Source organism: Erpetoichthys calabaricus, chromosome 15 (assembly GCF_900747795.2).
Source record: "Erpetoichthys calabaricus chromosome 15, fErpCal1.3, whole genome shotgun sequence".
Lineage (NCBI taxonomy): Eukaryota > Metazoa > Chordata > Cladistia > Polypteriformes > Polypteridae > Erpetoichthys > Erpetoichthys calabaricus.
Genome location: NC_041408.2, coordinates 66,202,530 through 66,215,920, shown reverse-complemented (window position 1 = coordinate 66,215,920; position 13,391 = coordinate 66,202,530). Strand labels below are relative to the sequence as shown.

Sequence of the window (13,391 nt, the reverse complement as noted above, 5' to 3'; positions counted from 1 at the left end):
CTTCTGGTGACTGGCGACTCCCCTGCTTCTCTCATCCAGGCAATGCACCAGGGGAGTAACCCTAGCTGCAGCTGACCTGCTCTGCCTGCTGGTCTGGAGGCTTCATGATCCCTGGCTTCGGTTCTGCTCTCCCCAGACCGAGACTTGGGTTCCCCAGCGACCAGGATGCTCACGCTGGGGCATCCACCTCCCAAGCCTCCTGACTCCCGCAGCGAGCCAGCCTTCTTCCGGTCACTCCTGCTCCTCAACTACACGCTCAGCAGGAGCAACCACTACCGACTGTCCTAGGTGTCAGCCAAACACCCCGCTAGGGCTCACTGCTCAGCTGCCTTCTTTGCTCACTCAACCATTGGCTTTCTCCTGCCTGCTGCCTGCCGCCTTCTTCTCTTCTCTTAACTTCCGTTCACTTTTTTCTTTTTCTTTTTTCTCCTTGTGCTTCTATATATTACGGGGACGTGGATCAGATGTGGCAATTAGCAGCTCCCAGCACCAATTACGGATGCAGACGACTCCTCACCTGTGCACTTAAGTGAGGACCATCCACATCACACGGAAACTGCTCCGGCCACACATACCACGCCCCCTCGCTAAGCCACAAGTGCACTGATTATTTATTTAAAAAGTGGCCTTTTTGATGTGAGCTGTGGACCCGCTACACCACATATTTACTTCTTCTTTTATAAAGACTTTTGATTTACACATGTATTTAATTCATTTGCTATTTGCTGTTTTATGATTTTTGCTTCTATAGCTCTAAAACATCCTGAATTGTGTTTTACTGCTTGTTTATCAGAATAGTACTAAAAAAATTATTTGCGCTTTGTCTTTGTTTCAAAATCTATTCTTCTTTCAGGTTCTCTTTTTTTAACGTTTCAGATGCCTTGTTAGAAGCCTGGGTAATGAGTTGTAGTACTCTTCAAGGACAGAATTTTTTAAAATCTTTTTAAAATGTTTGCATAGAGTGACTTATTTAGGCTTATGTTTTTAATAATACCTGAACACATCTCAATTTAGCATGAAGCCTAGAAAACAGACCATTCTTAAACCTACTTAGTCTAAGGTTATGAATGATCAGAACTGAGGGTTTAAATCAGAAACTCGTCCTAAAAGTGGTTCATGAAGAGGGTGTTTGATATTCACTCACACTTCCATACTTACACTTGTGTTTCACTTGAGGAACAACAACTAATATAACCTTAAAATTATTATAATATGAAAGGAGAACCGGAGTACACAGAGAAAAAATCCACATTGACACAGAATGTTGGTGATAACTTTACACAGGCAGAAAATGGGTGCTGGATTTGAACCTAAGATGCAGTGTGATTGACCCCTCTTGTAACCATGTAGTATATAATGTGATGAGTGCTATATGGAAAAGTCACCGATGAAGACCCTGCTCCATATTAAGCGTTCATTTCTAATTTGTACTGCATATTTTTCTTTTTAAGGAAAATCTCAGCTATGCAATAAAAATGAATAAATAAGTGTCATAGTCTAAAATGTTGTAAAAGTTACAGAGTACCAAATTATGAGCCATCTTGATGGGTATATCACCTAATTTTACCCCTGCTTACCTTTCTTACGTGGATGATCTGAGAAGCCATAGCCTGGAATGGAGGGGCAAATGACTTCAAATGCAAACCCATCACTGCTTTCAGTTAACATGGGAATGATCTTGTAGAATTCAAAAAAAGATCCTGGCCAGCCATGCACCATCAGTAAGGGCCTCATTACGCATCCATCAGGAACATACTTGGGCCGAACATGAATGTAATGAATATCCAGACCTGAAGTTAAAACATTGCATTTTAACAAAAAAATAAAGAGTAACAAACAGATATATAGATAGGCAGACAAACATGACTGATAGATTCCCTGAAGAAATATTGTCCCTATGCCAATGTGCCTGTTATAACTGGCTTAGGTGAACACAGGAATATTGATAGGAAGAATTATGCAGCTGATGATAGGAAGAAATATGTAGCTGATGATTGCAGTCAAAAAATAAAAGCCCTAGAAGTCCCTGTTATCACACCAAGGTGGATTAATCGGGGGCTAAAGGTGCCACATACAACCTTAATCATAATGGCCTCTAATTTTGGCATCACTTTATTTAGGGTGGAGTGGTTGATGGTTGATGCTGAGGAGTCAACCACTGCACTGCTGGCCTTGTGTCCTCATTTGGGATCCTGGGGTGGTTTGTCATGTGGTGTGTGCTGCAGTGCTCTGTATCAGTGCATGTTCCTAACCCATCCTTCCAGAAATCTCCTGAGTGTTCTGGCATACCCTGACCTGGGGTTATTCACCTACCAGACAACAGATTTATAAACACACATCCAGCAAACCTTACTTGGATTAAACAACATTTTATGCTAAATAAATATTAAGAGTAAAATTCACCTTCAATTTTGGTTTTAAAATGTGGGAATTTATTGAGGACCTTGACTTGCTTCTTCCAATCGTATTCATTTCTCCAGTAGGAAACCACCTTCCTGAGGTAGTTGGAATGAAACCCATAGTTAAACTTGCAGTCTTCTAGTGGTGGAGTAAATCTGCTCTGGTCAATGCGTCTATAAAGGTCCTACATTAATATAAGCAAAAAAGTTACCTTTAAAGCAATCTTGTAGTGTAATATTGTGTTTCATAACAGACCTATCAGAAAGTACTTTATCCACCAAATAATCAAGCAAGAAATAAAAGGGTAGTTCTCTAGCCTCACAGACAGACAGAGGTGCCCAGTGAGTGCCACCAAATGTTTACACAACATTCTCACAACTGAACCATTTATGTGCACCAGATTATAGAAAATACTGCAGCACCTTTTAACATCAGCTAATTATTCGTTATGAGACACTGCAACTGTCAGAACAGTTTAAAAAAAACTGAAAAAAACGGTAGTGGGCTTTCCTCAATGTGCATTCACAAAATGTGGGTAATCTATAAAAGTTGATCTCTCACTTAACAAATGCAGCATTCATACCATGCACCTTCAGCCATATAAATTTAAATACGTTTTATATTTTCTGTGTCTAAACCCTATGGTTAAATTGTAAAATGCAGAGACTCTGTAACTTGAATTTCTACTTAGTTCACACTGATGTGAAAGTGCTCTGCGTACAACAGTAGCCGACTAAGAGGCATATTGTTTTTAACATTCCATGCTTTAGACTCTTGCTGTATCCAACATTGGTTCTGACCTCACTTTAATTACTACCAGAGCATGATCCAGCTCCCAACATTCAGAATGAGCAGAACAGTGAACATTAGAAAAGATGACCTGTACCTGTATTTCTTCATCAGATGTTTTCACTTCAAAACTGCGAATTGATTCATCTTCAGAAAAGGATCTCTCACTGGCCCCCCACCAGCCATCTCCCATTGGGAGGGTGTGGGATTTCTTTCGGTAGGCAAGGAAGTAGACTAAAAGACCTCCCGTTCCTACAGCTACGGAGACAGCCAACATCTGGAGTCTGGAGGGATCCAGAGAGCTGTGGTGCATTAAAAAGGTGACAAATTACTTTTTCACTTCAATAATTTTCATATATTGTAGCACAACTGTCATTTCCAAGCATAGAATGCTGTAGACATATTTAAACAATAATATACAATAAAACAAAACAATATACATCACAAACCATCACAAAGGAAAACATTGAGAAATATACACATGAAGTAATGTATACAGTGTGATGGACGGCCAGCAGCTCAACCTGGCCGGGATACCCAAAGAATAAAAGGATGGGGCAAGGTAGTGACTTGTGGACACTGCCTCCCCCAAAGTGCTAGATGGCAGCTTCCCTGGACAGCAGCAGTGCTTTGGATTCCCGCAGCTCACTATGGAACATGGAGTCCAACAACCCAGCCCTGCTGGGTACCGTGGGTGCCACCGGGGGACGCTGCAAGAGGACCGGAGGAGTCATGCCTCACCCATAGCCTGGAAGTACTCCCAAGTCACAAGGACGGAAGCTCCGAAGGACTTCCAAGTTGAAGAAAAAAGCAAATTCTCCATCTGACCCGGGTCAAGAACTATATAAAGGACTGCTGTGAACCCATCAAGCAAGCCAGAGTTGGAAGGTATTAGATAACGCTTGCTGGAAGGTGTGGTGTGGAGAATTGTGCTTTATTGTGTGTATTATTGTTATTACTTGCCTGTTATTTGTGGTTGAGGTGCTTAGGGCACTGTTTATAAGAAGACAAAGTATTAAAATACTTCTTAGTACTTTTACCCTCTGTCTTGAGCATCTGTCTGTTGGGTTTAAAGGGGCAACAGCAACCTCTAGCGTTCACAGCAGTAAATATATATATATATACACTGTATTTACAGATTTAGAAGTCAGTCAGTCAGTCATTTTCCAACCTGCTATATCCTAACACAGGGTCACGGGGGTCTGCTGGCACCAATCCCAGCCAATATAGGGTGCAAGGCAGGAACAAATCCTGGACAGAGTGCCAGGACACACACACACATACACCAAGCACACACTAGGGACAATTTAGGATTGCCAATGTACCTAACTGCATGTCTTTGGACTGTGGGAGGAAACCCACGGAGACACGGGGAGATTTAGAAGTGACATTCTTAAAACTACTAATAATATAAATACTGTAAGCATACAGGCTAATTTTTATTTTATGTACCAAACAGAACAAAACGTTTAATAACATGGTGGGTAGTACACATATTGTCACCTATGATCATCTCTCATTTGCCTGATAAGCCCTTTCTTCGGTCTGCCATAGCTCTTATTACACACTTGAATATTGCTGTTTACATATTCCAATGTTGAAACTTAACTTTCTTTAAACATAGAAAGCACTGTAATGCATTAAAATGTTAACTTAAAATTAAATATCAACAGATTTATGTGTTTCAGGCATCCCCAGATGTCTGTGTGTGTCTGTGGCTCACTTTACTTGAGAATGCATCAGCTGATCACTTTGCAACTCTTACTACATCCCTAAACACAGTAACACTACTGATATTGAGCAAGACTGGTTCATGGCAATGTCCTCTTTACTAATCTTTAAAATAAAATATCGTACACTTTTCTTATCAAAAACTAAACAAAATGTTTGAATAAAAGTTGTAGAAAATTTTGTCTGAAATGTTTTTTGATGCTTATAACTATTTCTGGTCTGTGTTTACTGAAGGTTTTAATATCTACTATGACTTTGCTTTTGAACAACTACTTCAAAATAAAAAGGTTTCCACAGCATTTCAGTTAAACCTTCTTTGATTCCTAATATATTAAAGTAATCATCAAGTAATTCATAAGACGACCTGACATGTCCTCATGTCCATTCAAAGACAACACATCTTCATTCTCCTACTGTAAATGGAGGTTCATCAAGTGAGCTTTGATTCCTAGTTTTTGTTATTTGTAAATAACCTTGTGAAGAATGAGGATTTTGGAGGTGCCAATGAGAGAGGTCAGAACATGGTGACCTGGCCAAATTTTTCCTTTATTTATATCTGTCCTTACTGTTGACAGTAATGCTTCCTGTAAATTTCTGGGCAGTTTGATTCTTTGAAGACGTGTCATTGCAGAGGAAGTGACATATTTCAAGGTCCTGGGCACCACCATTTTTAGCACAGGCATGACAGGTCAGCACATCTGTTATAATCAAGAAGAAGCTATTCCTTCTGAGAAAGAGTTGTCTTTTCTTTTTACCAATACTTTGCCGAGAGTGTTTTGACTTTCTCTATGACCATCTTGTATAAGAACTTCACGCCGATGACAGGAAACAGATGGAGAGGGTGGTATACACTGCGTTTAAAATCATTGGTCACCATCTTTTCACTGTGGATTTATTCTACTTTTGCAGGGCTAGGACTTATACAAAAGCTGTGTCATAAAAAGTTAGCTTCTTGAATCTGACAGTTGTCTACAATAATTCGATTAACATCTCTAAGTATAATTTGTTTTAAATTAGTCACTTATGAGAAAGAGAGGTTAGGAGCATGCACTGATACAGCGTGTTGTCACATCCAGCACATGACAAACCACGTCAGGATCCCAGATTAGGACCCGAGTGCAGCCATGCAACAGGTGAGCTGTTGTTGAATTAATATTATTTCTGACCTTGCACTGTATGTTTGTATTGACATTTGTTATGACAATAACCATATCATCTTCTCTATAACTGATATTGTTATAGCAATAATGTATTTTTCAATGAGTACAGGCATGGCCAACAGAAGGCAATGTTATAAAGGTGATTCAAAGCTGATTTAAAACTGCTACACATACACAAAAATGTATATCAAAGCATAAAATGATAAATGCCCCATCAGAAAACGGACCTGAATAAATGTGTACCAATAAGAAACAGTAAAAGAAAAGGAACACTATCCTCCTTTGTTTTCTTTCCACCATATTCTGAACAACAGCACACATGAAAAAATAATTCTTCATTCTATTTCCTTACAGTTTAGCTTTGTTGCAAGTGTACAGCATTGTTGGGTTTTTCAAAAATGTAAAGTTTTGCTCTAATAAAAAAGTGTGTGGTCCCCAATTCATTTCAGATTTATTGTTATGTGCACACAGGTACTGAAATTGCTATCTGCATGCATCACCAACATGCACTATGTTGTCACTGTTTTTTCTAGCAGTCCGAATCTCACAATGTAGGTTATATAAAATATAACATCACAAAAATATACGTTTTTTTTTTAATGTTTAACATTTTTTTTAGTTGTGGAACGTAAGGCATACTGTGCAACCCTTTTGGACCTGCACACTTCTCAGAAAAGGTCCCAAAGAAAATAAATAGGGGGGGAAGTGTCCTTTGCAAATTCAGCATGGCTAAACACATCTCACGATGAAACAAAAGACTTAATCCAAATTAGATAGTACTAGGGTGCTGTACCGTGTTAGCCATTATGAATGTAGAGAAAAGCCAAGCAAAATTACACCTTTTATTGGCTAACTAGAAAGATTACAATATGCAAGCTTTCGAGGCAACTCAGGCCCCTTGCTTGAAGAAGGGGCCTGAGTTGCCTCGAAAGCTTGCATATTGTAATCTTTCTAGTTAGCCAATAAAAGGTGTCATTTTGCTTGGCTTTTCTCTACATCCAAATTAGATAAAAAGAAAATGCTGTAGCCGCGGTTGTTGATGAGATCCCACTTTTGCAAGTGATAGTTATACTTCGTGAGCAGTAGCAAATATGGCTGCCTGTCAATACCAACGCACTGCTGCCAGATGGGAGTTGTAGTCTCTGTGTCAGCACTACCATTAGGTTGCAGATGAGATGAAAATATAAAAGGGAAAGGGTTTTTATATACAGTATACTGTACACTGTACTCAACACCTTCTTTCCTTGCTCAACGGCAAACATTTCACTTGTCCTGAAACAGCATATTTTTAGTGTTTATTTATTTTGCAAAGTGAAACTCTTAAATTTCACTGCAATTTACTTATTAAGTAACATTATTACGAAAACATAAAATGTATTAATTTTAGAATTGAAATATTGCTAGTTAACAACAAAGAAAAAGAAAGTAAAAAAAAGGTAAAAAAAAATAAACCTCTGGGAAGTTCATCATCACTTATAATATACAAAGTTACTGTTTTGGTGACTAAGGCCAACTTGATATCCTAAACCATCAGTAGTACACTCTGAAGGATCTATTGAGAAGGGAATATAATTATTTTTTCCTTTTTATTTCCTTTAATGGTTACGTGAAGAGCATTCAAAACACATACATGCTATCTTAATACATGAATTTCTGTAACTGGGCCAAAATGATTACATTACTTCTTACTTAAGGCAGTACTGTAATGCACAGGGAATATGATGTTGATACATTATTTTTTAAACCAACTGTGTATATTAGATGATTATAAAGCCAAATGGATGAAAATATCAGTTGTCCAGAGGAAATTAAATCAAGGCGTGTCAGAGGACAATGAAAAATGTATTTTTCAAATTATTTTCTATGGACCAATGTTAAGTTACCCTATTAATTTAAAAAAATGCATTTATTGTAACATTATGCAAATATTTATTCAAAGTCTTTGAGGGTCTGCTCACGTTTATAGAGTCTGTTCAAACTTTCTTCTTCTCCTCTTCATTAGCAAATTACCTCTGAAATCCGAAATACTTGAAACGAACATTTTCATGTAGAGTTACACATTTGATTTTGATCCCCCCCCCCCCCAAAAAAAATCTGCTCCTTGACAAGAGAGATTGTACTTTTTCTTAACAATTACAACAGAACGAGCAACTGAGATTTCAGTCTTTCACCTCCTCCTTCAAAAGCTTTAAACAACATGTCAAGGTCATTAGAACAAAACACGGACTGCAGAACTTGGCTGATTTATAGGTCCAGTCATCCAAATGTTGTTTTGACAAACATGCATTATTAGGAGACAAAGGATACTTTGATGCACATGATGAGGGCTGCAACACAGTCTCTCTCTAAGACTTTCAACTTATACTTAAAAAAAAAAATCATAAAATGGATAAAAATAGATGTAAATGTATCCATCCTTACCAAAAAAATCTTAAATGACACACCTCCAATGACCACCCAGTCATTCTAATAATTTAACTGTTACTATTTTTTTTTCAATAATTACTATACCATTCAGAGATTACAATATGTACAGTTTTTACATGTAACATAGAAATTTCTCTTTGTAATCAATAAAGTATCTATTGTGACAGATGACTGGGGGCCTGGAAGGACTGGGGGGGTTGGGAGAACATGTCCACAAAAATACTTCCCCCAGAACATGAGGGGGCAAATCCCCTGGATTGCATCGGGGCCACAAGCTTGGAGTTTAGAAAGTCAACCCTGCTGGGACCTGTGGCCACCACCAGGGGGTGCCTAGACAGTCCCAGAGCCCAGGGCTGCAGCACTTCCACCAGACTCAGGAGTGCTGCCGGAAGAGGAACAGAGTGCACCTGGGTGCACTCTAAAGGAGGCCGCCTCACTCCATTTGGGAAGCCAGAGTCGGGAGGTGGAGGACAAAGCTTGCGGGAGAGGAGTGGAGGTGGCAGAAGAAAAGAAAGAAAAGAGAGGAAAAGAGACTGGTAGTCTCTCACTGGTAATAGTAGTGTTGTTGCTGATTTGTGCACTGTACTGTAAAGGGCAGCAAAAGAAAAATAAAACTGTGTGCTTCTGGGACTTGTGTCACTGTGTCTGTCTGTGTTGGGGCTGACTTCCACACTATCTATATGTTTGCTACAATTGTTGATTATTTAGGAAATGTTGATAGCTGCAACAAGGAAAAAAGGTTAGCAAAACACAAGAAAATACAATATAAATTACTGTATTTAATATTTTATTGCATTATGTTCTTTTTAAAACACCTTCAGATGGTGTTTACCATAACAGGCACTATAAAAAGTAATTTACTGTATAATAGCACAAGGTAAAAATGGAAAAGGTCAATGAATTGCTCAAACGCTGCACAGCACGGTACTGGGCTATAATATGAAACTATGACCCTTAACCATGTACTGTATTACAAATAATGATAAACTTTTCTTAAGAATTAATTTTATAATGATGAGTATCCTTATCGTCTGTATTTGATATAACATTTAAAAGACATGAAACTGAATTTAAATCAAATGATGAAAAATGTCTTAACCAATTCAATGTTTTTGTAACTTCATCCACATAACTGAGTGTTTAACAACAGGAAACTGTCAATAAACTGACACAAACGCTACAGTTACAGCTCTGATCCTTCATCTCTCCGCTGTATACACACATTATTGGGAGCAAAGTTAACAGAAGAACTGAGGCCATCTGTGCAAAAGCACTGCAGAGTTGCACCACACCATGGCATGAAGGTAACCTTTGGTTGTAATCAGAAGATAAACAGGCAGGCGGTTAAACCACCAGTTCTATTTTTATCTCAATATTACTTTGAAAAGTGGTTGCTGCTAGGACAAATCCATTGCAACATACAGGAGAAACTGGAATAAACAGGTCAAAGCTTTAGATTCTAGATGTTCCCAGTCTCAGAAATCTCCTTTTTAGAAGTGCTCGGTTATGATCCATATTTAAAGAAATGATTAAAACTAACTAAGCCCAAGGCTCTGAAAGGACAATTGATAAGGAGGCACATGCATCATCAAAAAGAGAAGTAACAAATTATGATGATGTAAAATGATTGAGAGACGATTTTTTTAAAGGTAACAATACCGGCAGGAAGACACTGTATCTTGCTACAGCACAATTCAAGCAACACAGATAAATTAAGTGCTTTAAGCTCCTGTTATTAAATTAAAACCCCTACAGTTATGCACCGGAGGTGCTATATGTGTCTGTAGTTGCTTACCCAGCATAAACCTGTGAAATGGTGAAATCAGACACTAATGCTTTACAGGTAAATTCTCTTTTGATTTTACTGTCAGAAAAGTTGCAAATATTCCAGGTATTAAACCCAAACTGATCATCCAACTGTTTTCAACTGCAGTCAATAGCAGAGACTCTACTGTTGGCCTTACAAAATGACCCTTTCCCATTTGGCTTCTTAACAGGCATTGAGTGCTAATAGCAGTTCAGAGCTTGATATCAAGAAGGTGAGAAAACAGAATATGGCATACAAATGGTAGTGTTTAACATTTTCGAAACTCTGGATAGAAATCTAAAAATTAATTACTTATAGTGATTCTTGATACTCTTTTCTTGAGTTAAGAATATGTTTCTTGTTTGCTTCTCTGCTCGTATTGGGAGCCATGGGTAGAATTTTGTAAACCCCCTCGCCAAGCTATATTTGCTTATTATCCTACTTCTGCTTCTGCAGTTCTGTTTCTTCAGTAGTTATGTTCTTCCATGGCTTGTAGACAGATGCTGTACATAATTATTTTTCCTAAATGGTGCATGCTTTTTCGACAGTACGTTCTGTATTGTTACATAGCCTAGAGAAAGATATTCATGCTGAGTGGCAGCATACTGAAAAGTGCACATATGAGTTTCATTGTACATTATACAAATAACAATACATCTGAAATGAACTGATAACACTGCATTATATTTTTAATAAAAGCCTTACAATTTTTTTAAAGAGCCAATCCAAATGTATGTCACACTTTCTATGGCTTGTTGTGCACGTACATGATAAAAAATACTCAAAAAATGAAAAAGGCAGAGTGTTCGGCAGAGCAGATTGAAGCAACGCAAACCACTTATCAATTTTTTAGTGAATGAAGAGTTGTTCCTCCTGAAGATAAGGTAATAAAAGAACTGAGGACAACATTTATGAGTGAGTAAACTCATTGACAACCACTAATACCAACCAATCCATAAATACACAAGGCAAACATGCAAATCCCATACGGAGTCTGGTACTGAAAGGCCGGCGTGATAGCTCTGCATTACCAATCTGCCTTTGTTAAAACATCTGTAATAAACGTACTAAACTTTAATCTGATTAAATGTACGTGAATTGGTGTTGTTAAACTGCCATTGGGGTATGTGTATGTTCACTCTGCAAAGGGCTGGCACCATTTCCAGTAGTTGTTTCTTCCTTGTGCCTACTTCTTGCTGGGATAGGCTTAAGGGATCAGTCTTTTTTATGTTAAAGACATTGTTTTGAAAAACAGGACATAACTAAGGATCTAATTTTAAAATTATAAAGTCCCAACTTCAGTCCAGGGTAACAAGGTGGCACAGCGGTCAGCCCTTCTGCTTCACTGCTTTAGAGTCCCAGATTAAAATCTCAGCCGTGACACTCCCTCTGTGTCTGTGTGGGCTTTCTTAGGGATACTACAGATTGGATGAGATCCAACCAGAAATGCTGAAAGCACTGTGTATTGTGCTGGTGGTTTGGCTAACAATGCCCTTCAAGAGACTGTGTGGAAGTCAGGGACACTACCTGTGGTCTGGCAGACTACAGGAATAGAAGTAGTCCCCGTGTTTAAAAATAGGAAGAAGAGGGTGTGTGTGCCAGTTTCCCAAAGATTTGTACTTTTCAGCCTCATTGGGAAAACCTACTCTGTGACAATGAAGCCATCACTTTACCTAACAGATGAACCACAAAGCCAGGAAGAAGAATCCAGGTTCTGTCCTGGCCTTGGAACAATGGAACAATTATTTACACTGTCTATACGTGCTTTGTGGATTCAGCAAAGAGAAAGTGTTGGATTTACACACTTAGCATTGAGGCTGTTCTGTGTTGGCCTTGGACTCTGCCATGGCTGTATCTTTTCTCCTCTCTCTAGTTCACAATTTTCATGGACAGGACAGCAAAACATAGCCAAGGATTTGAGAGCACACAGGTGCAGAACCCAATGAATGGACCTCTGCTGTTTGTGGGTGATGCCATCTTGGCTTCACTAGGCTATGACCTCCAGTGTGCAACAGAACAGTTTTTAGTGGAGTGCGATATACTGTAGTTGGGATGCAAATCAGTACTTCCAATTCTAAAGTCATGGTCCTCTCCTGGTAAAGAGTCATTTGTTCTCACCAGTTAAGTGGTGAGCAGCTGCCTCAACTGAAAAAGTGCATGCCATTCAGGGGTCTTATTTCCGAGTGAATGAAGAGTTGATCAAGAGACTAAGCAAAGAATCAGTGCAGTGGAAGCAGATTTGTAGACTTTTTACCAGACTGTGGGAACTGACTTGTTGATGTAGCTTTTGATTTACTAGTCTACATCCCCATTGTTACTTATGGTCATAATCTACGAGTAGTGACCAGAAAAGGTCGATTGCTAGGATAAACAGCCAAAATGATGCTCTTGCATAAGTTTTCTGGGCTCACCTTCATAATATGGTTAAGGGTTATTTTGTTAGAATGCATTTTTTTTCATTTGTAAGAGACTGTTAACCTTTTTGGTATTTTTGTTGCTTCGTGCTGTTTCATTGCACCCCTTAATATCTAAAAAATTCAATTCCTCCACCGTAAGTGGCAGTGTATGAGGTGAGGTGAGATGTACAGTGCATCCGGAAAGTATTCACAGCGCATCACTTTTTCCACATTTTGTTATGTTACAGCCTTATTCCAAAATGGATTAAATTCATTTTTTTCCTCAGAATTCTACACACAACACCCCATAATGACAATGTGAAAAAAGTTTACTTGAGATTTTTGCAAATTTATTAAAAATAAAAAAATTGAGAAAGCACATGTACATAAGTATTCACAGCCTTTGCCATGAAGCTCCAAATTGAGCTCAGGTGCATCCTGTTTCCCCTGATCATCCTTGAGATGTTTCTGCAGCTTAATTGGAGTCCACCTGTGGTAAATTCAGTTGATTGGACAGGATTTGGAAAGGCACTCACCTGTCTATATAAGGTCCCACAGTTGACAGTTCATGTCAGAGCACAAACCAAGCATGAAGTTAAAGGAATTGTCTGTAGACCTCCGAGACAGGATTGTCTCGAAGCACAAATCTGGGGAAGGTTACAGAAAAATTTCTGCTGCTTT

The 13,391-nt window shown here is 38.7% G+C and overlaps 1 protein-coding gene across 1 annotated transcript in view; it reads right to left on the bottom strand.

Moving 5' to 3' along the window:
- The window catches only part of ephx5 (epoxide hydrolase 5), a 36,154-nt gene that overhangs the window by 15,640 nt on the left and 7,123 nt on the right, over positions 1-13,391 (bottom strand). The window contains exons 2-4 of the mRNA XM_028820873.2: positions 3,287-3,491; positions 2,404-2,584; positions 1,578-1,790 (exon numbers count right to left, since the gene is read on the bottom strand). Coding sequence (XP_028676706.1) covers positions 1,578-1,790; positions 2,404-2,584; positions 3,287-3,491 — 599 coding nt within the window. The remainder of the gene's footprint in view (positions 1-1,577; positions 1,791-2,403; positions 2,585-3,286; positions 3,492-13,391) is intronic.